Below are 27141 nucleotides of genomic sequence, written 5' to 3' on the forward strand. Positions count from 1 at the left end.
ATTTATCTTATTTTTTCATATATAAAAATTGCTAAATTTTTACAATTTTCATTCAAATACAGTTAGCAACTTATTTATGATATGATAATAAATTTCGTGTATATATAAATCTGTTAAAAAATATATTAACTTGTTATTATAGTAATTGTTATTATTTATTATAACAATAAAAGAAAAGGCATAAAAATGTACATACAATATTTTATAACAGCAATATTGACAGGTGCTATACACGTAACGGTACTCATCTTTCTAACTTCCTCTCGCCAACTCTTGTACTAGACTCCGTTGAATAGTGATGTTGAACCATCTTAACAGCATTTATATCAGAAAGAACATAAACTATTTATGAGCTAGATTGGCAATCTTGTGGTAAAATTTGTTTCATTTATTCCGAATTAAAATTTCAAAGTTCATTTCCTAATACAATACGATTTAATACCTCTACATCTTAAAATTGTATTTTGTAATAGACTATATGCAATGCAAATTTGTTCAATCAACTTTGTATAGCATTATTATTATATACACCAGCGAAAATATCTTGTAATAATATTTACTTATAATTAATAGCATTATTTGTTAGTACCTTTGTATTATCATATACATTTTTTATTAATTTTATCCATGTATAATAATTCACGTTTAAATCTACATTGAGAGCCCGCCAAAACCTATCCTATCGATACCAATGAATCAAGCAAGACGCTTTCTCATTCGTTTGAAAGATGGCGCCTATCGCAGAACGCATTCCCGCTTCATGCTCGAGAGCAACACTCGAATCAGCCGGTTTTCAGTGTGATGCCGGTTGCGTCGACGGTGGGGATGATTTGCACGGCCCCCGAGGGCTGTTCGTACCACGATCGTGCACATCGTGCACGGTATTCGTTTGAAGCGCGCGCTCCTGCTTCGTAATCAGATAGCTAGAAGCACAGAAAACGAAAGGATCGAAAGAACAATGTAAGCGTCGGGTAGTACTGTAGAACGTGCAAAAATCGTGGAATAGAGAAGAAGGAACCGAGAGACACGGCGTGTGGAACATGGTGTGCCGAATGTGCCGCGCTCGTTCTACGTTATTAAAAGACGACACGGAGGTAGTGGCGCGAATCGAATGCTAGTGCCTGCATCCCTCCCTCGTTATCTCGCGTGTGCTTGCATCGGATAACTTGTTCGTCGTTCCCTTTCTCTGAGTTGTTGGAGTTAGCACGCGGTCACCTCGGTTCGCGTATCAAAGAGACTTACGAATTCTCGCGTTCACCGTGAAAAGAACAGACGAGCGAGTGGAAAGAAAAGGAAAGGGGGAAAGAAGAAGAAGAAGATAGAGGAGTGGAGGCCAATGGAGCCGGTGGCACGTATGTGTACGATGATCAAGTGGTCGCGTTCCGTCGAATAAGATCGCGACGTAAAAGTGTCCTGTGGGACGTCTCGTGGGTACGGTGACCAAGTCACTGTCATCTGTTTCCAAGAAGAGAGAGGTCGCCGGTCTTCTGTGTGTTGGATAGTGTATGATCGCGCCATGGGGCGTCAGTGTTGGTCCTTCACGAACGGCGGGACCTGAATGTGTGCATATTTCTCCTGGCTGACTGGCCTGCCTTCCACCGTTAAGCTGCATTCACAAGCGGAGCCGATTTTCGGGCAAGGACCGTGTCTCGGTCGTTCTTGCCAGGAACGCGAATCGAACCGGTTAATGAGGACTATCCGGCTTCGATCGTCCAATCGGCTGGCAGGTAAGATCTTTGTCGATTGAAAGATAGCGACCGCTGATATATTCATAATAAAAGCATTAAAAGTAACGTAACAGACGAATTTTATTCTAAACAATGTTATTTTAGATGCAGGACTATTCGTTTCTATTCTATTTTGATGCTCATTTGATTTTATACGCAATCTGACATGATTTTTTTTTTCGAATTTACAATACAAGCAAACCTTCATTTCTATCAAGAATAAGACACCAAGAGTACAATCGATTATTTATCGATGCAGCTTCTTCTATTCCCCTCATGCACATTGTATCAGACTAACGTGTTTCGAACTTGTCGCTCTTTTTCAGTGAATAATTTAGTCAGGAGTTTATGGACTTGTGCGTTGAAACGGTTGAATTTGCCTATAGGTATTTTTCGCTCGTTTTCCACGCGCGATTCCCGTTTCCTGTCGTTTTCCTCGTGTCGGTTTTGTTTTCAGCTTTCGTTTCAACGCCGCTCCCCCGGTAAGAAGCATGCAGCTACGCTAGGCCCCGCGCCGTCGTGTGTAAATCATATAAACCGATGATTTTCGCACTGAAATTAACGACTCCTGCGAAAGTAGCGGGATACATGCTCACAGGCCGTAAAACGCGTTCAATAGCACGTGGGGTGGCTAAATGAGGTCCTTCACTTTGACTCAGTTTCCAATGAACGGACCTCCGCGCGACCTGCTCGCTGAGTAATATTTATAAACAATGAATGCTGATACGTGTAAATTATATAATTTATGATCCCGCCGCTAAAATATTTTTTAAAATTACGAAACGTCGCTTATACAGAATATTTCACTTTTTTTTATGAATTCACGATTGTCGTGTATTTCGTACAAGTCAAAACACATTTGTTAGCGCCGTAACAAAGTTGAAATATTCGTAACATTCTCTCTAGTCTTTCTATTTTGATAATTTTTACAATATATAATAATTCTGTAAACAATCATTTATACATTCGTTGGCCTACATTTTCTCAAATACGTTGATCGAATATTGTAACGGCTCTAAGTCACATCGTTTATTCGTTATTGTTATTGGTGCTGTTATAACCGCGGGAAATTAATGTAGATTCGCTGGATATACCGTTTCACACGACCTTTCGTGGCCATTTTGAAAAACTAAGAGGAGACCTGTTGTATTCGAGCATCAGCGTAGAAAGCACGGGATTATGTATACGGCGAGATCGCGTTAAGGCGCGTTTCCTTCTCGGATTCTATTCACGATGAATGTCGCATTACAAACAGATCAGCCAGACGGGATCGTAGAGAATGAGTATGCGGCGCGCGTTTACCGTTCTATACTTATTGCCACCATAGGTGGACGCTGGTTGTACCTATAAGAATATCCACCACCTCTTTGTCTCGATCACGCCTCAGTGTGAATGCCACCTTAATTCAGGTGTGCACAAAGATGCATCCTCCGGCGGTACTTGAATTCTCCACGTTTGGATGGCAATCGCTTGTCCCTTTAATAATCGACTCTTTCGATATTTTTAACGTGTAATTTTGCACGTTCGCCTGGCATTACAGGCGCGGAGGTTAACTACTGTATTCGTTCAGTGCGTATGTGCGGTTGCTATCTTAAAAATTTTCTTTTCAACTTCTGGAATATAATATTCGATTTTTTTAAAGTGTATCTTTTACTCTTTTTACGCTGCAGCTAAGATTTTAATTTCTTTAGAATTTCCACGTGTCATATTTTAATCATCGCCTGAATATATTTTATAAATTTACGTTTGAATTTAATGCGCGTAACGGTATCGCAATTAATTTTTTCGACACGCTTCGCTTCGTGATTTTTACCATTTAACGTCGAGTGTTCACGTCGAGCGTTCTTCCGACACTCTAAAAAGTATCTCGTTAAAAATGAACCAAATCTGGGTAACGATTTTTCACGCCACGATCCTGCGACTTTCTAAGTATTATTTATGCGCATTAAATGTTCATCCGCGGCGTTAGATGTTCGTTGCGGTACCATAAGTAATACGCCCATTCAACGCAGATTGTATTTTCTTGGTAAATTAATTTAGACTTCCACTCGTGGAGTAGAAGCGTGTCTAACACATAAGTACCACAGATATAGATATGATGAAAGTTAAACATTACGATTTTGTGTGATTAAGCAGCGTTTTGTTCGTACGATCACGATCAACAGATATGTATCATTTACTTGTTATTTATATTAGTTTCATTAATGTAGATACTTTATTAACAATAAATTTCAATGCAACAATGTTTATTTTTCACAATCTACATCGAGTAGGTGTTTCGTACAGACACTATACCAAATTGCAACGATTTTCCATAGATTCACGAACTTCCTCATTCTTTTTCCAGGAAATATGACTTTCTAGTCAAAAATAGTGTCAGAAATGATTACCTTTTTCTCTGCCTCATAATTCCTTAGAGATCGGTTGGCCCGTTGAAACGGACGTAATAAAATCGCCCCCTTTTCCAACGACTCTTCTTTATCCGTAATTGACAAAACCTTGTCGTTTTAATACTTTTCGTGGAACACGATTAGTAACTTCTTCGAGAAAGTTAACGTTTCTTACCGTCGCAATTTCGATGTATCGACTCGAGAATTCGTTTGGTTAACTTCAAGAATTCAATTATTGGTTAAATTATCGAGGGAGAAGCCAAGAATTCGTGGCGCCATCTGCATTATCGCTACCATCGTCTCTCGAGAGTAACATTTACCCCTCTACCAACATGAGTAGTAATACTCGTATTAATGCAATAAAACAGTTTGATCAATTAGTTCTGCTACGCTTCGTGGGTTCAGCTAAGGAATAATGTACTGATATACATAAATCCTGAACACGTTCTGGCAACGGTCATGGAAAGATACGAAGCGCATAAAGGCAGCCAGCCGCAGCTGGCGCGCGCGTGTAACAAAATCACTGAACGGCCTTACGTGGCCTGTGAATTCGTTTACAAACGGACCCGGTCAACCGAGAGCAGCGTGAATTCCAGTTCGAAGAATAAATCCGACTACGGGCCTGTCCTACTGATATAAGGTTCCCGTCTATCGTCCGTATTGGAATGTATATCGTAAATAATATTATACGAGCAAAAAGAATGTTTGTGGATCAAGGATTTCTTGTATGAAATTTGAAACATTTGAGTGTTTTTCTCTCTCTCTCTCTCTCTCTCTCTCTCTCTCTCTCTCTCTCTCTTCAATCAGCCCTCATCTGAATTGAATAAAAATTCAAGTGACCTTGAGTTTTATCCTTGACCATCCACTTCGCAGATATTCCACCGAAAAATTTTAACGAACCACTTCAATTGCCTTAGCTCTCTCTCCCTCCCTCCCTCTCTCTCTCTTTACCCAGTGTTTCCATCTGAACACACACTGGACACCTGAAAAGCCCCGCCGCGTGTATCCGTCCACCTATTACAATGAATCACCCTGTAAGGTGAATCACGATGCGAATCGTTCTATCCAATCCGATTCGTTTCTTCCTCTGCACGAACGTACCACTTTACACGTACTTACTTACTTCTCGGTGCAAAATATTTGCACACACGTTATTACATCGTGTACATGCATTTTTCCCCTCTGCTTCTCACTGTTTTCATTTTCTACGAGCCGAGTGTAATTTCCAGTGCAACACGATGCACGTGCCGGTCAATGTAATTGGCCCGACGGTGCAGGAATGGGGGGAAATCGAGCGTAATTCTGTTTTCGCGAGGGGCTAATGGAATTACCGTCACGATAAAATCTTGGCGAAGTCGACTGTGCGACTGACACATGAGACTACTCAGCCCCCCCTCCCCCGTGCGTTTACCCCATCGAGTTTGTTTCTCCCCCTCGACGTTTTGTTTCTCGGCTCTCACGCGAGAGGTTCTTAGGATTTCTCGCAACCCTTGAACCTACCGTAGTGTAGTTGAACGTATGCGTTCTTTCCATGTGCCTTCGAGACACGTATTCAGTATAGTTTTAGTCGAGGGGTTGGCAGTATACAAGTGTTACAGTTTCGTTTATTAAAGGGAGGGTGTGTGCTATGGTGTTCGAGAGGGAAGTATATGCAACAGTGTATAAGTGTAAATTGTTTTAATTCAAAGTTTTAAATACTTCGTATGTTTGTCAGTTGTTTCCGAAGACTTTATTTATTTAAAAAAGTAAAAAAATTACTCTTTTTTTTATACTCAAATTTTTCAATATCGTATTGAAACATCCGTACGTATCTGTTATTACAACGTATAAAATTAAATTAACAGATACGACAACGCTTTATATCGCCATAAACATCGACAAGTGGATCGTTATTTAATTGGAATCGCCTTAATGGTCCCGCATCGCAATTGCAGTATATGTCAAACTGCATACACTCCTTTTATATACAGGGTGTTCGTAAAAAGCAATTTTCTTTCAAGCTTTATTCTCAACGTTTCATTCACATCCCCTGATGTGTCTGTTAAATCAACTTACCCAGTGACCAATTTTTCGAACGACACATAACCTCAACCCTCGCCAAGGAGAGAAACAGATTGTCAAACGAGCAGAAGAAACGAACGTGCTCGAGCAAAATCGTTAATTCCCCGGTATTTATAGCGTCATGTAGCAAGAACGAACTTAACGAAGATGGCATGGAGCAAAAAGTCGTTGCGACAGATGGTGCGTTTCGCGCGCGCCACCCGGTGGACGCGATTTCGAGACGCGGTCGAGAACCTGCCGATCCACGGCGGGTTGCTCGCTAGCTGGCGTAAATCTAACAAAAGAAGATCGTGTTCTTGAATCCTCCATGCCGCTTTTCTTCCTCCTTTTTTTTTTCTTTTTTAGAGAGGCTACTCGATAAGGACAGGGATTAATCTCGGGACGTTTTGTTGCGTCTCGAGAACGATCTTATTGTTGGCCATTGAATAGGACGAGGGTGGAAATTTAAGGTATTATTTGTAGAATGGAATTATTTGGTCGCCCTATAGAAAATTGAATAAAAGTATCTCTAATGGAATGGTAATATATGGAAAAGAAAATTTTTTTATACAGGACGGTTCAAAAGCCTCGATGTAAGGAATGTTACACTAGTGATTTTCAGAAATTAATTTTTTTTATGTTGTAATGGCTACGTAAAGGCGCCGTTGAAAATCTCGTATAAAATTGAAAAGTTTCACGGTGGTATTGTGGCGTACCATGTAGACTTCTTCGAATTGTGGGTATTTTCAGTACAGAATTTAATCGAATATCAATAATTAAACGAATACTCTAAAAAACAAAATTAGTTTTATCGTACAAAATACCATGATTCATATCCAACTCTCTCGATTCGCACTTTTTTAACAACCTAACCTTGTTAAAAGGTCACAAAAGTTACACTGAAACAATTTTCACATATTTCTACCACTTCCAACCTATGATTACACTAATCATAACCACCTAACCTCTAATGTACACTCATAAACACAGAACAAGATGTATACAACACAACTCTTTCATCCGTTGTCTTTTCTAACCTCAAAATGTGTCGACTTAATAATCTCCGAAATTTGAACACAAATCAGATGGTAAAAAACACTAGATACAATCGAATCGAACTGATCACACCACCTAACCTGACACAAACGTGAAATTAACCACACACAGACACCCAGGAATGGAAACGTTAGTTGCGTCTGAAAGAGTCTGGCCACCTGGAAATTCTTTCGATGAATGCACAGGAAATCGGCGCTTATTCTCGGCCTCGATGCTATCTTGGGAGTCTTTTTGCTTCATCGGTGCAGTTCGATCAGAAAACGTCAGCCGTGCGTCAGCGTATGCTCTCGCGGCTGACCTTGAACGAGGTACCAGTTGCAGCACGTGGACATACGGGTTCAGTCCGTTGTCCTCTCCCATTTTCCCCCCTCTATATCTGTCTCACTTAGACTCCTTGGCCTTAAATAGGGATCGTACTATTTTCAGAGAGCAACCGGCTCGATAAGCTGGAAGAAATAGGGAACGGTGGAGACTCGCCTGCTAAGCGATTTGCGGTATCAGAGGTGAAGTTGGCTGCGGTTCATTGTCGATCGTATGGTTTGAACGTTGCAGGAAGTTCAAAGATTCGATCTTTGCGAGTTTGCAATTTCGGGAATTTTAATTAAGGGAATATTATGGAAATTTGAGGTTATGGTAGGACTGTAATTATTATTCGCTGAATTTTCAAAGGTTGTAGTGACTTTTTCTCCCTAAATTAATCTTGAAACGACAATTTTTTCTGGAAAATTAATTCGAGGGTAAAATTGAAGAAAAATAGAATTAAAGTTAATCGTTGAAGTCTATTCTCTTAATTAATTCAAAGATAAAATGGAAGAAAAATAGGATTAAACTCTATATTGTCTTTGTTTTTCAACGTTATTTCAAATTATCTGAAATATGGAAATGTCGAAAAATATTTAAAAATCTTTCAATTCAGATAATTGAAAGAAATATCTTTCTGCAGGAAAATCTGGAGGTTTGATTAAAATTCCATTATTACTGTAACAATAAGAAGAACCATTTTCGACCTAAATTCTTTTCGCTTGGTCGAATTAATCTTTTCGTCCTATTCATCCACAGATTTTTTCCCCCAAATCGAATGTCAGAGAGATTAATAGAACGTTTGCTACATACGGATCTTTCCACATCGATTTCCTGTCCAATAAGCGATTGCATTCACCTTGCGCGCGTTAGTCAGTAGGGTAGAAATCTTTGCAGACGTTGCACCGCGCGCGTCCTCTCTTCTGTTTCACTGGATTACGATGGAACAGCTGCAGCAGCTTGCAAGTAGAAATAGAAGACCATATATGCGTTCACGACAAATTGATACGTAATTGTAGTCGGATAAAGGAACAAAGAAATTGCATGTCGGATTGTTCCAAGTGAAAGATGTTGCTCACTGGAAAAATTTATCGAGCAACGAGTTATCAAAGAAATGTTTCATATTTTTTTCATAAAAATAAGAAGTTTATAAAAAATATTCTTCAACTTCTTCGTACAGTATATATTAGTATATTATATTTTTGTAAGAAATAGCAAATATTTGTAAATATATGTTTACATATTTTTCATGGATTTTGGAAATGTATCAATGAAAAATATTATACATATTAATTATAAATTGTACCTTTTACAAAATATATATTATAAACGAAATTTTAGAGAGAAATATTCTTCAACTTCTTCCTATATTTTCCACAAAATTAAAAAATCTTTTACCCTTCGACTTTTTGTAAAATTAAGGAATCTTTTACCCTTCGATTTTTCGCAAAATTAAGGAATCTTTTATCCTTCGACTTTTTGTAAAATTAAGGAATCTTTTATCCTTCGACTTTTCGCAAAATTGAAGAATCTTTTATCCTTCGACTTTTCGCAAAATTAAAGAATCTTTTACCCTTCGACTTTTCACAAAAAGGTTCCCAATTAAAATTGCCGTATCGTGTTAAAAAGAAAAGAAAAAAAAAGCGGAAGGGGGTCGTTGAAAAGAGATCGATCTGAAAAAGAAACTCGCAGTCGTTAGAACCGGTAGAGCAGCATCATCGCGAAATTAGCTTTTTTACAACCGTTCAAATAGCCAGGCTGCAAAGACGTGAGAATGTCGAAACACCTTGTGGAAACAATGTTTCTTCGGCTGGCTCAATTTTAGGCTGCTAAACTTCGAAAGAGAACGAGAAAGATAGAGAGAGCAGGAAGGGAGAAAAAGAAGAGAACGATATATCGCGGGTGTAACACGTTTAGAATGGTGTTTGTTTTCGCGAGAAAATTTTACGAGTGAATCGGGGAGGGATTTGATCGTTACGTTAATGTGTTCTGGTTTTTGAATGTTTCAGCGAGACTGGACGAGCATAATCGGATGAAGCTGGGCCAAGCATGCCCTCTAAGAAGCAATACAATCTCGTGCATAATGACGAGTACGACACGAGGATACCGCTGCACAGCGAAGAGGCGTTCCACCGTGGAATTTTCTTCCACGCCAAGGTAATCGGCGTCAAACGCCTTTCGATCACCTACGTGCTTATTTTCTACAATGTGATTTCGTTCGAACTACGTAAAACACTTTGGTAGACCCGTTAAGGTGCGTTACAGTCCTATTACGCATGCTTCGAGACAGTCTTGTGAAGCTCGAGGCGACGAGAGTCGTTCAAAATTGGACATAGGACCTTAAATAAAATTTGTACGAAGGAAATTTGGAATCACGAGGATAGATCGTCTCGAGTTAGATAAAACAGAATATTCGATATTCTAAGTTGTTAGATCTCCTCCGATTTGTAAGATACAAATTAGATCGTGTTTAATTTATGCACCTACAGATTTTGACCATTTAGAAATTACGAGATTTAATACAGAGCGTAATAGCTGTTGGGGGATTGAATATAGAAGATTTGTGAGAAGTAGAACAGGTTACGAGAGCTCTCAGGGTCATAAAATCTACTGGAAAGCACCCTCGTGCCGTGGAAGCTGATACGGAGGACGTAGTTTTTGCTAAGAGTTGATAGGGAGCAACCCCATACGTGTAGGATCTAATACGGAAGACCCTAGAGTCGTTGGAGTACGTAGAATGTAGCCCTAAGGTTGTAGGAGCCGAGTCAAATCACTCTAGGATCGTGGGACTTTGTTCAGGCTACGCCAGTGGCGTTTGTTTTCGATATTATAAAGTTTTCAGGTTGTAAAAAATGTAGCTGACCGCACTTCAGAATTGTAATATATCGAGGTCGGAGAGTTTAGGGACCCAGAACTAAATTTGAACCATCCTCAAGTCGTGAGACTTTGAAGATGAGGAACTGGAGAGTTTCTTGGGGTTATGGGACGTTCAGGTTGGAACTACAGGGTTCGGGGACCAAGTTGGGACCGTTCTAGAATCATGGAACTTCAAGGTGAGAGAACTTAGGATCCAAGAACCAAGTTGGAATCATTCCAGGATCGTGGAACCTCGAGATTAGAGACCTCAGAGTCCAGGACCCACCCGAGAATTTGGAGAATCCCAGGGTTGAGATCTCGGGAATCCCCAAATTCGAAGTCCTCAAGTTCTAGATATCCAGACCTCGGGGTCCAGGAATCAAGCTGGAATTATTCTAGGATCGTGGAACCTCGAGATCAGAGACCTCAGAGTCCAGGGCCCACCCGAGAATTTGGGGAATCCCAGGGTTGAGATCTCGGAAATTCTGTTCCTTGGGATTCCCAAGTTCGGAGCCCTCAACTTCTGGATATCCAGACCTTAGGGTTCAGGAATCAAGTTGGAATTATTCTAGGATCGTGTAACCTCGAGATCAGAGACCCCAGGAACCAAGTTGAGTCCACTCCAGAGTTAGGGGAACCCCAGGGTTGAGATCTCGGGAATTTCGATCCTCGGGGATCCCCAAGTTCGAAGTCTTCAACTTCTGGATATCCTCGAGAACAGAGACTCCAAAGTTCAAGGACCATGTTGAATCCAGTCCAGACTTAGGGGAACCCCAGAGTTAAGATCTCGGGAATTCCGGTCCTTGGAGTCCCTCAAGTTTTAGATGTCCTATGATTCTGAGGCTTTACATCGTTCGAACTTCAATCCTACGTTTCTTCGATGATCCAACTCAAATCCCACAAATCTAAATTATTCTTTCTATTAAACTCTACCAAATCTAATTCACCGAACTTACTCCAGCATCGTATATACTCTCCGATCTATAATTTTCTTCGATCAATCTTCCACCGTTTTCCACTTTATCTCTATTATTCAGAATCACAGTGCTACCAATAGGTGTACACAAAGATCGGTTCAGTCACGCGTGAACGATCTTACCATTTTAAGCGCACTTCCGGGAAAACGCATATTCCACGGATAGCGAATGACTCTACCTTATCGACGGGACGTAATTTCCTTTGGAAGAAAAGGCGCGAGAGAGCTGTCCTCCGAATTGCCAACGGTTATATCGCGGCTGTAACATTAACCCAAGACAGTTGCTTCGCGGGAGGTGAGGAACGTTAGACGTAACGAAATACGTTCGACTTGAGGAAAAAAGAAGAACAAAGAAGTGTTAAATTGAGAATGAGAGAGCTGACTGTCTAAACCGAAGGGTTCTGGATTATATTCCAAGATCGTGGTGTACACGAAACAGAGAAAAAACTCCACGCTTGACATTTGTTTGTTGGTCGAGCTTAGGGTAAACTATCCACGATTTTTCAGCAATATTGAAAAACTCTTCGTCAATTCTTCTTGATTGTACAAATATAATTCCGTTGAGCAATATTTCCCGCGTTTTATATGTATACAAAACGAACTACATTGACCATTTCGTTTCTCTCGATATTCTGGCTAATTCTTTTTTTTTTTTTTTTTTTGCAGATAGTTCAATCTTTCTGTTTATTTTGTTTTTTCAACACGTTTATCCGTGACGCGTGACAGGTTTCGGAAATGGAATTTTCATGAAAGAAAAATTTCATGCTAACGACAGTTTTCTGTAATTAAATATTTTAATGGAGAACTCCCTTTCAACGTTCCGCTGAAATTTGCAATATTTCCCGCGCACCACGGAACGCGTTAAATTTGTTTTCTTTCCTGCCTCTTTTCAGCTTTCTTTTAAATTCGCAATCCTGCGTCCAAGGTTTCGTTCTTTCACTCTTTTTTTGCGTGGCGCTTTCCAATCGCGCGACCAAGTCATTCACGATGATCCGGCTTTCCCGAAATACTCGACGAGCGACGCTGTAATTTACTGCACAATTCGGTCCGTCCAAATAGCCGCATAAAACCGCAAGTGTTTCCGAGAAACTAAAAAGTGTATCGTTCCATCACGGAAGCGATTTAGATCTGTTTGTTTGAAAGCGCACCTTACACTTGTACAGGCTGTCTCACAATAGCGGAACCTTTCGAACAATTTCATCGAAATATATAGAATATTTGAAATATCTACCAGTACAGGTCTCGCTTTTACCATTGAAAAATTTGAAGAACAAATTTTCGATATTTAAAAGAAAAAACAAAAATTTAAAAACATTTCCACTTATTCGAATATTCTTCTTAAGGTTTTTAGTACACGTTTAAATATACCGCCATGATTATTAGAGCGGCGTGGTGGGGGAAGCCCAGCTAGCGTCCTTGAGCCACCGCAATCTTTCGTTCTAGCTATGGCAAGACTTCGAAAAGCTGTTGCAATTAATCTTAACACGTGAATTAGAAAAATTCAAAACAACTTCGTCTATTTTCTCCGAAAATATACAGAATACAAACCATCTATACAATATCAAATTTAATTTTCCAAAAATCTAACCTAAAAAGACCTCTTAAACGTTCGACAATTCTTTCCCAAAATCCATCATATAGTATGAACTTTTTAAAACACTTTTTCCCATACGAAACCAATCTTTTCTATCGAAATATGAATATTTCGTGAAATTACCCGTTTTTCATTCGAATCCACTCTATTCTCCATGAAAATCAATATCCATTCACCAGTCTGATTGATCCAACGCTTATGAAGCGGCTTGTATATACGTCATCGTCGACCGCAAGTGAGAGCAAGGGAGCTAGGTGGTCTCAATCGATGGGCTGTGTCACGAGAGTGCAACAATCATGCGACAATAACGCGACAGAAGTGTGTGAGAGAGTGAGAGAGAGGGCTGAGTAGGGTATTTTTGGTCGGCACACAGAGAGTGAGAAGAAGAACCGTGACGTCATTGTGCACGTGTTTATTTCAACGGTACAGCGTTCGTTTCTCAGAAAGGTTGAAGTTATCGCGTTCCTGTGATCGTAAAACTTTCTAGAAAATCTTGGGGATCCAGTAGATCACCGATGAGCACACGCGTCGTGTCAAGTATTCACTTGCAGTCAGTGTACTGTGTTATATGTACAGTCGGAGGAAGAAATACAGTGAAATCGATCAGGCGTCACAGTTTACATATTGAAATCTGAGAAGATGAGAACAACTTGAAACCTCAGTTAGGGTTGCGTCAAGTATGCCTTAGGTTAGATTCAGTTGTATTTGAAAAACGTGAAATGTCGCTATTTAATTTCTTAATGCTCATAAAAAAAATTTGTTATTCTATTGCAAAAATGTAAGCCGCAGCATTGTATAAGAAATCAATGGGAAACTTATTGCTATGCGCCTAGGAAATAATTTAAATAAAATTGATCATTTTTGAGTACATCAAATTGAGAAAAATATGAGCGTTAAGGTAATGGTAATGCTTCAATTTTTCGACCTCGCTATATTCCTTCTACCGACTATACAATAGTAGTGTGTGCTATTTTACGTGCAAGTTTCTGCAACTAATAAAGATGTTATGACCGAGAATCCTCCGTTCGAGTTTCCGCTGATCGAGGCAATTGTGCCGAGTGAAGCTGCGATAAAATATGTGACGTCTCGTCATTTTACCGTTCTTTTATTTTTTGATATTTTTAGGGTCGTAAGAATATTTCATTTCTTTTTTCTTTTTTTCGTCTATTTTATTTTGTATACGAGTTATCTACACGCTCGTAGAAATAAATCAATATTTTATCAACGTATTTTAGGGAATAGAATTATTCGTTTGCATACGCATATTGTTTTTTATATTTTTATGTCGGTAGACATTTTTGAAATGTACTCTTTTTTACCTCTCAAATCTATCTCGTTCTCTATTTTATTTTATAGAGTGAAACTTTTTAGTGAAAAATCGTACGTTTGCTTGTATGTTGCTTCTGATATCCTGTTTTTTTCTTTTTTGACTTTTTTAATTCTCTTTCTTCTACTATTTCAATGTGGGTCAGGGGTGTTGGATTTTGCTAACAGAGCCTTCTGGGATTTGCTAACATTTACCTCTACTCGGTGGAACCGGCGATTAATCTTCGTTTTCGCAAGTCTTAACATGCTCTGGGCGTTCATTTTACGTTGAGTTTTGGTTGATGAGGGGAGAATAATATCCGACAAAGCATTTTCTTTGATCGTTATAGACTTCTCTCGAGTTGAATTACACGTACGATTCAGTTCAACGTGATCCGAATTTCAAACGCGCGTTGTACGAATAATTTGATTCGTTTGAAAATTTCCCATCGAAATGAAATTGATAACTCTGGCGATATTATATTTTGTAGTTGCAATTTATCCTGTATAAAATTACACAATATAAATTTTTACCTTGGTAGATATTTCGTTTGATTTAAATCTGAGATAAATCGACTTAAGTTTGTATCCAGCAGCCACAAATCGAAATATATTTTGCACAGTGTGTCCTACTTCGTGGATGAAATTTTTCATCCTAGTAAAGTCACAATAATTTTAGCAGTGCCTCTAAAATGCCTCTTGGCAGGGGCAACGTCGACGCTACTTTTCTTTCCCGCGATTCGTATATCCGGGAAACTTGGTCACACTTCGATCGTTCAAACTCGTATACTTTTCTCGTTAACATGGAAGAAATTTCGGATTATTTGTTAACAATTTTTTGAACACATTAAAAATAAAAAATACTTCGAATTGAGAAATATTTTGACTTAACCTTTAGGCGTGTGAACGATCACTGACGTTCATTCGCACTTTTCAGCCGTTAAATTTCAAACTTAACCTGTACATAAAAATAAAAAATTTTTTAGCGATACAGATACTTTTTTGAATTTTTCGAGTGAAATAAAAGTGAAGGAAAAATTGCTCAGATCTCGAAGAGTTAATGTATACATTAAAGTGTATTTAAATTTTTAATTAAGAAAATTTTCTTATTCTCATTTTCTTGAAACATTCGGAAGTGGTTGAGAAATTTAATCGAATTTTAATTCTCATAGTTGATGGAGAACGTTCGATAGAAAAAAACAATTTAGTTAACCTATATTTTCAATCCAGTTCCGTACATCTATTTCCCATAAATCGATATTCTTTTTAAATAACACTTCTTTTTATACATAGCTGCCAAACTATTCCAGACAGTTACATTGAATGCAGTATATATAGTATATTTTATGGACTTACAGTTTCTTGTCACTTGTAGAATATAAAGAACACGGGCTTCGAAGCTACACCTCGGAGAATAGCTGTTGAAATATTTAGAACACCGGTCGATCCGTTGCGTTGCACTCGCGATCGATTGCGAATTATTCGAGAAACTCGATCGTCTCGCACTTTCTGCGCTGTGTGGGAGATGACCACGTGTGCGGCTAATCGGTCGAACACGTGACCATGTCAACGTTTCAACGGGAAAATTCTAAATATGGCCGCTTCGTTATTCGAGCATGCGATCTATTTGATCAATCCGATTTATTTTCGCAAGAGTTTTACGCGTCCCTTTTGCATTCATCATTGGCGCGTTCTTTGAATTTTCGAATTTTCAAATTTATGAATTGTCAAAGGTTTGAATTTTGAAATGTTTGAATTTTCAGATTTTTAAATTTAGAAAGTTTTGAATCTTTTCCCTATATTTGTCATTTAAGTTATTACGTAGAATATTTCGTTCTTCCATTTACATGAAAAAATTTTAATATACCTTTCAGTCCAAAGGAACACGACATTGATGGTGTATTTCATATTCTCGATATAATACCGCATACACATGTCGGCGGCGACCACGTTCGAAATTTACTTCTAACAGAAACTGTTTGTGTTTGAAGCTTTCGGTGTTCTGTCGTGTGTCCATAACCACGAGATATGAAACGTTCCACGATCTCTGTATGTCCCGATAAATCAACCGGCGAAATGAACGGCGTCACTGCATTTAGCAAACCTATTTCCGGTTATCTGCTTTTGATCTCTAACCGACAACCTCTGACTGGCCAGCCAAACTGTTTTGGCGTTTCGAATCAACGATAGAAGTCTGCTCCTTGCAATCGACCCGTAATCGGTTTCGTTTCATCTTTCCATTAAAATAGGATTGCATATCTATGCATAGAGGTTTCCAATTCTATCGTATTGTGGCTTAAATAAGGTCGGACTGCGAGATATCTGTGCAAAAAATCTGATTGGTTTATTTTATCTACTTTTTTCTAGGGACTCTATGAAATTTCACCTAGAAAATCTAATTTTCTAACAAGAAGTGATGTATAATTTAAAAATATGTTTTTTTTCCTGATAGAAAATGTAACCTAATCAGAAAATATTTCAATTTTAACGAAATATTTTAAGGACACAGAAATACAATTTTCCAACAATCGTGTTTATTTCGTTTCCACGCTTCACAAGAATCTCGAGCGATGATTGGATCAGATTACACGCATGCGCAGAGGCGAGCGCGCGCACGGTCAGGAATCAGTGTAGCAATAACCGTTAAAGCAATTAAGAAAATCACTCCTGTGACCGACAATACCGTAGTGACTCATCGTATTTCATCCGCAATGCAAACGAACGAAGCGCAAAAAAGGAAAATTCCTTCTCTCTAATTCCTTTCTCCTTTGTTTTGTTTGTCCATAGTTCATCGGCTCTATGGAGGTTCCTCGACCGACCAGCCGAGTGGAGATCGTGGCGGCGATGCGAAGAATCCGCGTGAGTTCACATGATCTCTAATTAAACGTGGCTACGACTGCCCCCACGGGGCACGAGTTGTTCATTATTATCAGCATTATTCTGTCCCCAGTACGAGTTCAAGGCCAAAGGGATCAAAAAGAAGAAAGTGACGCTGGAGGTATCGGTGGACGGGCTCAAAGTCACTCTTCGAAAAAAGAAGGTAATTGCCGTGTATACTCTTGTTCGTTACTTAACTCGGCCGCTGCTCTTGCGTGTCCGCCATAATTGCTACGAGAATTTGCCCTATCTCTCTGCGTTGCTTTTCCCTTTTGTGAATGTGTGTGCGTGCATGTGCTGGGTTCCGAGGTATCGTGTTACGTTAGCTACGATTCCCTTCGAATTTGTCTCCTCTTTAATGGTCGACTATCACGCTAAAGTTTAAACGCTAATGGATAGTTTCTCGAGGGGATAGGTTTTCTCTTGTAGCATTGCGAGGATCGTGAACACGGTGTAAAACAGTGTAATGGGTGTTGAATATTAGCTATTGAGTATTGAATAGCCGGATACTGACTACTGAACATCGAATACTCAGTTTTGAATATTCTTGTACAGGTGTTGTTTAGTGATTCGTATATTGATGTTATGTTTTCCAACAAATAAACATGTATATACCTTCCTGAATTCCGAGAGAATACTAAAAAAAACGCTGTTAACAGACGAAGAATACATCGTAATATTTTAAGGTTAACACACCAATTATTCAAACCACAACGGTTTCTGATTTATTGCGCTGTGCATTTTGGCCTGTTGCACCCGTATGTATATACACACCTCGAGTATATTTACTGGTCCATTATGATTCAGTGAGAGCAACGCATTTGAAAATGCATCTCGTGGAAGAAAAAACAATGATTCGATACGTTGTTTCGTGAAATGTACAATGATCTAAATTTATCGTTGATAAATTATCTCAAGAAATCGTTTGTTTGTTTTATCCGTGTAATTTAATGTTCGATGTTTTTTGTTCTCGTAATATGAGCGAATATTCCGAATACTTTCTAGCATTTCTTTCTCAATGACGTGTCACGTTACATTCAAGACACGCTATTCTAAGCCACCATTCCATTGCTGGAGTGCAGCCTACGTATCATGGGATTAATGAGTCGTTATTCGTCCTCTGTTTTCACAGAAGAAGCAGCAACAGTGGATGGACGAGAATAAGATATACCTGATGCACCATCCCATATACAGGTAAGCTGAATCGTCTGCCTCTCTCATGGGAACATCTTCCAATCTGTGCGCAAGAACAGGCATACCTACAGCTCTCCTAATTACCACAACTTCCAATCCATCCTCAATTCAGTCCTCTACGAATATTATGTAATGGAATAAAAATTCAAACTCATCATTACAGTGCAGAATTTTTTTATGACAATCTTAAATTTTTCAGATTTTTCCCCCCCAATATTATCTTCATAATTAAGTTAAGATAGGTTAGGTTAGTGTTTTAGGAATTTCTCTGAAACTGGCTAGAGTAAGAAGTTTTTTCTTTCTAAATATTTTAATTCAGTTACTTTCCAGAAATCTCACGTTATTGCAACGCAAATAGACACGTCAGAGATGTTTCCGCTTCTTAGATTTTTCATTTAAACCATCTCTCCACAATTATCACTCACCGGGAATATCTCTCTGAAGCTTGAAAAGTTAAATACATTCGCGGTGGTTGATGCACAGACGCGGATGAAGTTTCCGTAAAATCGCTGCGGCCAGGGTAGCAATAATTTAATGAGTTTTTCTCCATGAATGGGTCGTGCTGGTTTAACGAGTCGCGCGGTTTAAAGCGAAGACCGTAGAGCGGCGTTCATTACGCGAACGTCAAAGCGTCCGCCAGCGGAAATACTCTTTTTCTTTCCACGGATGCAGAATGCGCGACGCGTGTGCGCGCAGGATTGTAAATCATGGACGACCATGGGGGAACTGGCACAACGGATTACACGCGTTCTGCTGATTGTGACAAATACGCAAAGCTATTGGAACGACCGATGAATTATGATGTTATAGTTGACAATATCGTTGACATTCCTTTCTATGTAGGCTTAATTACTCTATGTCGACAATTCGAACAATTTTCTTTTTTTTTTCCAGTTGCTAGATGAACGTAGCTAAAGGAATTTTGTTATTATCATTTCTATCAGGATTTTCAAGATATTTCCTATATTTCGATGTTTGAGATTTAGTTTTTATGTATCAGGTTAAATCAATATTTAAATTTAATTTTTAAAGTGTAGCTTTATAGAAGTTGAATTATCAGTAATTTTCAATATTCCAAGGTTCAGTGACTGTAACTCTTATGTAGTTTAATTTTCTTTTTATCGTTGTAGGATATTCTACGTCTCCCACGATAGCCACGACTTGAAAATTTTTAGCTACATTGCCCGCGACGGAAGCAGCAACACGTTCAAGTGTAATGTCTTCAAATCTAGTAAAAAGGTAAGAGACATGCTGCAAACTTCTTATTATATTTCATCGTACCATCAAACTTCAAGTACTGATATCTAATAATTAAATAATATCAACCAATACAATTAAGTTAGGTTAGGTTAGGTTAGGTTAAACGTCAAAATTTTATGAAATTCTTTTTGTTAACCAACTGAATCAAAGAGTACAAAGAAATTTCATGTTTAGTATCTCTAAAGTTCTAACAAAGAAACAGCCTTCTAATTATTCGAAAGTAAAAATTGCAACGCAATTCCCAGTCGAATTCTTGTTCTGCATGGTGACTGTGCAAGTCATCAGGCCGCAATATTACGTGGTGCACGTGCGTACACCCACAATTATTCACGCGGCACAAGCCTGTGTCGCCTGGCATTTTATCAAATCACGTTATTGTAACCCTATAAATAACCAACAGTCCCTCTTGCGTCGCTCTTTCATGCAACACGTACTACACTTTTGCTCTCCAACTTTTCTTTTCACCTCTTCCTCTTCTTTCACTCGCTTGTTTCTTACATTCTAGCACGATAGAGGGCTTCCTGTTTCTCTTTAAGTCTTGTCCAACATTTCTTGTCCACCGTGAAGAAGTAGAATCACCTCAGACCCTAACCTTCCAGCAATTGTCGACGGTCATTTAACATTTTCTTGGCGAATCTTCTGGGTAATTTACGTGGATAAAGGATGTTAGGCTGTTGCTCGACGATGTCTCGATGCGCTGAAAGATCTTTACGGTGGAAAGGTTAAAAGTCTGGAAAGGTTAGAAGGATGAATGTGCTGAATGACTTTTGAAGAATTCTTTGGGAGATCAGAAGTATAAGATACAATTATAATATTGAAGATTGTGCTATTGTTAGGTTATGCGTGAGTAGCGAAAAAAAGTTGTAAGATTTATTTGCAGCCTCTAGACTTTGAAGACTCGTTAATCAATTCATCACTATTTCACAAAATTTCTGAATATTTGAAATTCTCTTCAGACACTATTTCAAAATAACGGTTTTATAGAAAATTCCAATTTAAAAAACTTGTCAACATAACGTTCTAACTCTTAACAATTCAATCTTCTTCAAGCTGTTTTCGAACTACATACTTTCAAAATTTCTAAAATTCCTAAAATTTCCTAACGTTGAAACGACACACGGTTGGACACGATTCAGGGCTCGTTAAACCTATAACCATCGTATACAGAAGAGAAGAAAACGGGGAGAAGGGTATAGGGAAGGCGGAGGGGAGAAAGTTGCATCGTTGCCAAGGAGCAGAATGCACCTTCCACTTCTCTCGGTCGAGATCATGGGCGCCGGCTTCGGGTAGATCGTGTGACGATAAGATCGCCGGCGTAATGCTCTATCCACACTGGCTCGTTGATTACGGCCATGATGGGTATTATCGGTGTATTATAATAAACGTCGGTTCTGGCTCGTATAATTTTACGTTCTCCTAGAGTGGACCGTCGCAGGAATGTTGTACGATACCATTAAGGCGGAAAATTATACAGGGTGGTCTCTATTCGATCGCCTATATTTTTCATATTTTCATATTTTTTTAATCCATGTATACTTATATACAGTAATATAATCTTTTACAGTAGTCGGAGTATTGAGAAATTTTTTAAATTTCTGGATCATTAAGTTTTTATTTGAATGCTGATGTGGTTAAGTTAGGTTTTCTATGGTAGCTAGCGTATAAAGAAATTGTTATTTTATTGTTCTGTTTGAGTGGTTGAATTTCGGTTTGAATGGGAGAATGTTAGGTTAGGTGAAATAATCTCGAGCAAATTTTATTGGTTCTAGAGGTTGCCTTGTCACATATTTGTGTCAGAATAGACGAAGTTATGGTAGACTGAATGATAATATGTTCCACGTGATAGAGTATGAGGATTTCTAACTTTAGTTTGATTAGATTTGATGACTGGGTCTAATGGAACTGGCCATATAGTTTCCATTTGATGTTCCTAGTTCTATTTCTAACTAAATGAATATGCATTGTAAAACTTCAACAATTTCGAAGAAATTTTATCAGTCTTAAAATGACCAAAGTAATAAGAATTTTCAGAGAATCCATTTACTTAAGCCTTTTACAAAGACAGAACTGTTGAATTGCTACAATTTACAGCTGAATTTAAAAAACAAAAAAATGGGAAGAGAAAACGCATTATATCGAATCCAAGAATTCTTGTGTTGCGCAACATCGGTGTTTTCAAGTGAAGGATCACTTTTGCGAAAGTTTGTATGTTTTGAAACTAAATACTGTCTTCTTTGGGTGCAGACAAGAGTGATCCACGAAAGTTTGATTGTGTATCCAAATTGTGACGCGATGCGGGAAGCTTCAAGCTTAGTCGTCCCGTACCATAGTTTCTTTTCTTTTCTCATCTCTTGATCGTTGCCTTGCACGACGTCGTCTCGTCGAAGGCGCCACACTATACAGGCTATTTTAACTACCTCCCGTCCTACGGTATGGCCACCATTGCAAATACTGCGACAAAACAACCAGCCACCCTTTATCCTTTTATTTTTACCTTGTTGGAATATTTCCCCATTCACGATTATTATACCTTGCACCAATTATAGCTCTTTAAGGCTTTTTCAAAAAGTTTCCATTTTTTTTTAAATGCAAATTTTTTTACGATAATTTTGTTAAGGCAGATATCGCAAATTTTAATTGATCGCAATTTTTCAGGGACAAAATTCACTATGTTTATTGCGATAACAATAAAAAAGAGAAAAAATGTATCATTAAAATAAAGAGTAGAAAAGTATCTACGGTAAACACGCCTTAAGGTCTAAAGGTGTGGATACTGCCGTAAAGAGTGGTGGGGGGAAGCGTCGAACGCTTGAATCTCGAGTCGACCACGTTAATATTTTAAGAGTGATATTATGTATCTAAAAGTCAATAGGGTAAATCAACTCTGTCACTTTGTCTCTTTTGCGTTCTTTTTCTTCGTATTTTCTTGGAATGGGAAAAGAAGTTCCAATATAATCTGAATTCTTTCGCTTGATCTCGTATTTTCGCACCGCCTATGAGAACAAGCTTCATCGAGACAAGTTCGACAAGCTATAATCAAAGATCGTTGAAATTTACTCGAAGATCAAGGTTCTGCCGCTTAAGTGCACATTCGCTCGGAGAAAACGAGCAGAGACTCGATTTCGTAGAAGAATATCTGAAATTAGATGCTGTTGACCAATGAACTGTAACATCGAATATTACTGTCAGTTTCTTTATGGAAATGAGTGGAATATCTTGTTCATGCAAAGAAGTTGTCTGGCAGTGAACAGTTTCCTGCATTATTTTCACAGTGAATGTTTTACATGATTTCCTGTTAGTTTAATTAACAAGGTGGGGTATGTACCTTAAAGTTTATTAAAAAAAAGTTTCGGTAATTTATAAAAATTTGTCGACGAATTTAATTTTAGTTGTTAACCTAACCTAACCTTAAATAATTTTTACCCTTACTGAAAAAAATTCCATAAATCAACGAAGTAAACTATTTCGAACACATACAGGGTGATACGAAAGATTTGTACGAAAAATTAAGTTTAAATTTCGTTTGTTAATTTTTCTGAAATAAATATACAGTTAAATCTTGTAGTTTAATCAGTGCTTAATGATGTTTCGAAGCATAAGCGGTGAACTGTTTAAAGTTCAACAACTGGTATCGTATCGCCGGTGTATAACAAGCCGGCGTGTGCGTCATACAACGTTGTCAAGGCGTTAATTTTAACTTATACAGCGTTGGTTTACAGGAGCGTACCGGTAATAAGCCGTTTTAAAAATATTTCTCCCGCGGCAACGAATCTCGTTCGATCTGTCGATCCTCGCCGCTGGCGCGTAAATTATCGTCTCAAAATATTTTGAATACCAGTGGCGCGTATTTTAAATCAAACAGCGGAGAATTATTATTCCTGGAGAATCGTCGGTGCTCAATTATTTTCTTACGGTTTCATTAAACGTATATTATCTCATTGACAAATAATATATTTTTTAATAAATTTGTAAATTAAATTAACAGACAATTTTTTTCGTTAAAAATGTTAATTTTAACTTCGTTAAAGTTACATTATTGTTGACTTTTCATTTCTTACACATTTTTCTTCGTTTTTTCCCCTCATTTCACATGCTTCTCGAGCAGATATTAAAATTTCAAATGTCTCGTAAGTTTCAGAAATGGCCGGCTAGAAATAGAATGGTTGTACATCTAGGACCCTGCAGAAATACCTATGTACCCCGAGCTAATGTTTAAAGTTCCTTGCCATTAAGACTACCGAGAACTCGCGAGAGCTTTTTCCACTTTTCTAAGTGTCGCTGGCGAAACTTTCGCGCGGTGAACACGATTTTTGAATCTCCTGTAAGCTGAACTTCTTCGACTTCTTCTTTCCCCGTGATTTCCTCGTAGAAAAATATCGTGAACATTGTTTTTCTTTCTGTTACCGAACATTTTTCAGATATTTGTTAAAGTAAAGTTCAAGATTTTTGGAGCTCCAAATGTAGACTAATGAATTTAACCAAGTTATTTATTGCTATTTGTAAGAGTACATAATTGAGTATTTTATTTCTTGGAATGCAATGCGTACGTGCAATAATAAATTCCAACAGATTATTTATTGTTATTTACAGAAATGTCTAGCTTAACCTTTTATTACTTTTTGAAATTTGTGAAGTGTATAATACATTTCAAAAGGTTGTTCATTATTACCTGGAATTTTACGAATATATTGATAAATTTAAAGAGATTATCAATTATTGTTTATAGCAATAAATAATTTGAAAATATTAATACATTTCATTTCCTTTTTCTCGTTTCAATTTGAAGTGATCTTATGTTTAGGCATAATGTTTCAAATGCTAGTTAAACATAAAACGAATTTCGTTACATAAACTTGGTTTTAGCGATGGTTCGAGGATGTCTGGCCGTTTGGTAAAGTTCAAGGCCCGCTGTAAAGTTTCACAGAACGCGATTTTGTCGTCCAGGAAATAAACATCGACGTTTGAGGTTTCAAAAGTGATTTAGATCTGGCCGGTTAAGCTCTCGTTCGCGAGACGTGTTTTTGTGGCTAAAAATAAACAATTCCGCGAATGAATTAAGCTCTGTGTACTTTGTGTTACTTTGTTGGAGGAAACTTTTCTCTCGTTTCTCCTCTGGTTACCATTGTCAATCACTCGACTTCCTTTTGTATCTTTCGTCCAAAGAGTTCTTGCAACAATCGTAACGAGAAAACGTAAATAAAAGTGAGAAAGAGATGCAAATTTCGTAATCTTCCGCTGAAATAGTATAAAATAAGATAAAAGAAAGTAATTATAATATAAAGAAGAAAGAAAAACTTTTATCCTGTGATAATTTATTCGTCTAACAAATGGTCTTCAACTTTCAAACAATTCTTCAACACAAAGAACGCTTTCCTGTCGTTAATAAATCGAACCGAGTCACTCCTGGAAAACGAAACAATTCATCTGAGAAAGTGCCGCATGCAATTAGTATTATATGCCACATTTTCCTTATTAATGCACGAGATAAGTAAAAAGAAAAAGAAACTACTAGTATTCATGCTCTATGACAACAAACTTCATAACATAACCTCTCAACAGTCTCATCCGTGCATAAAACAAGTGAAACCGTATATGTCTAATATTACACTCACAGAACAAGAAGTTAAAAAAGTAAAGAAAGAAACAAATATTACTATTCATTCTCTGTAACATCCTCTATATTCAGAAATCGCCTTCAAATCCAATCCAAGGAAATCACCGATTCGAAAACAAATCCCGTCAAATGAGTTAACGTGTCTCGTTGTCAGCGAAACGAAGGGGGAAGCGGAACGGTGAATCGCTCGACCGAATTACCGGCTGAAGTATGCTCGAAACGGGAACAGCGGAACGCAAACGGGCGAATTTCAAGCGTTGCTTTCCGCGTTCTGAAAGCTCGTTTGTGCCGCCGGTACTTTAGTCTCTCTCTTCCCCGTTCTCTCGTTTCTACTCTCGAAACGGTTGAAGAGGAGGAGCAGGGAAGGAGGAAGAGGAGCCAGGAGAGAAGTGGCTTGGTCTCGTCGAAGAAAACGCACAGACCCCGGTCAGCTGTGACGAAAGACACAGGGGATGGAAGAAGAAAAAGCGTCGGGCCAGGAGGAAACAACAGGACTAATTGATGCAAAAATTGTGCTGCCGTTGAAAAGGAAACAGCCTGGAGATAATTGAGGAAGATTGTGCTGGCATCGTGGTTGTGATTGGGGACGTTTGGGTGAGTTTACAAGGGGGACTTTCTTTTCACGTTCTGACAATGGGTCTGTGGTGTCGTTCAGTTTGTAGATGCTTGTAGTTGAAGGGGGTTATTTGCTTTTTGGAGAATATAAAGATGGTTTTTCCAGAAGGATTGGTTAAGTGGATTTGTAACTTGGAAAACTACTGTTTCTTTGGAAAAAGTGATTGGCAGATGAATGTCATAGAGATTGAGATAAATGTGGAATTTTTGCTGTTTAGTATCGGTACTGTGTGTTGATCAATCTGATGGTATAATTCGTGTGTGAAGTCGATTCATTTTATACGTGGCTTGGAAAATAGAAAAACGGGAGACACGAGAGTAATTATTTTTAATTTATGTATGAAGAATGTGAAGTATGGGAAAGGGGAATGACGTAAAAATGGTGATGAATCTAAGTGAGAACAAGCTTGAAGTAACAAGATATTGATTGGCTTCCTTTGTAACAGTGGAGGTTAATTAAGGAGGGTAATACACGTGTACCTGTATAAAAGCAGCGTGGGAGGAGAAACTGAATAGTCCTGGAGGAAGAAAATTCAAATCTGTACAGGTTATAAAATGAAAACAATACGAACATAAAAAAAACATCCTCAAGCTTCTTCGAAAAAAAATTTCCATGAACATCTCGACCCTTAAAATATCAAAAAATATTTTTTCTTTCTCAAAACTAGATCAGAGTTAACAGAAGAAGAAAATTCAAGCTCTACGCTAAATGCGTTACAAAACACTTCTCTTCCAAGGAAGAAAAATACCAAAATTAAAGTTCTCCATTAACTATATCACTGAAAAGAAAACAATTTCTTCAAAAAACAATCCACTCGAAGAAGAAAATTACAACTCTGAGAGAAACTTTGAATACTTCCCTACGACACTGCAAGAAGCTAAGAAATCTCCGTACGCCCACGCTACACTCGAGTTCTGACGTGGTCCAGTATCGAAGACAAGAATCGAGGCTTTCGTCACAGTTTCGCGGCGGATCGGCACGGAAATGCCATTGAGCTGCACGAAACCGAGAATATTAATGCGCTTATAAATAAACCGGAGGAAAAATCCAACGAAGTCTATCTATCTGTGTCTGCCGTGTGTGTGTGTGTCTGTGGCGTCGCGACGCTTCTGCTGCTCCGGCGGCGCTCGAACTGCGATCCACCAGAGGCACACGCCGCTTAGTTCCGCTCCACCTGGCCGCCGTGGCGAGATACTCGTCGTTTTCGAGTATTTCGAGAACACGCGGCCGCGTTCGACTCTCGCCCCGGGGTCTCGCGACTTTCCTTTTGCTACGCGTGACTCGAACCGAACGCTGCGCTCCCGAGACAGATTGGGAAATCAGTGAAAAAAAGTCC

The 27141-nt window shown here is 38.5% G+C and overlaps 2 protein-coding genes across 2 annotated transcripts in view; one reads left to right on the plus strand and one right to left on the minus strand.

Annotated features, from left to right (window-relative positions):
- Window positions 1-270, minus strand: part of LOC108574199 (diphosphomevalonate decarboxylase) — a 2020-nt gene extending 1750 nt beyond the window's left edge. The window contains exon 1 of the mRNA XM_017936734.1: window positions 197-270. Within this exon, the coding sequence (XP_017792223.1) occupies window positions 197-248 (52 nt within the window). The 5' untranslated portion in view covers window positions 249-270. The remainder of the gene's footprint in view (window positions 1-196) is intronic.
- A 9292-nt stretch (window positions 271-9562) lies between these two features.
- Window positions 9563-27141, plus strand: part of LOC108574262 (carboxyl-terminal PDZ ligand of neuronal nitric oxide synthase protein-like) — a 26379-nt gene continuing 8800 nt past the window's right edge. The window contains exons 1-5 of the mRNA XM_017936821.1: window positions 9563-9670; window positions 17032-17103; window positions 17195-17284; window positions 18254-18315; window positions 19446-19554. Of these exons, the coding sequence (XP_017792310.1) occupies window positions 9563-9670; window positions 17032-17103; window positions 17195-17284; window positions 18254-18315; window positions 19446-19554 (441 nt within the window). The remainder of the gene's footprint in view (window positions 9671-17031; window positions 17104-17194; window positions 17285-18253; window positions 18316-19445; window positions 19555-27141) is intronic.

This window comes from Habropoda laboriosa, unplaced genomic scaffold (assembly GCF_001263275.1).
Source record: "Habropoda laboriosa isolate 0110345459 unplaced genomic scaffold, ASM126327v1 scaffold176, whole genome shotgun sequence".
Taxonomy (NCBI): domain Eukaryota; kingdom Metazoa; phylum Arthropoda; class Insecta; order Hymenoptera; family Apidae; genus Habropoda; species Habropoda laboriosa.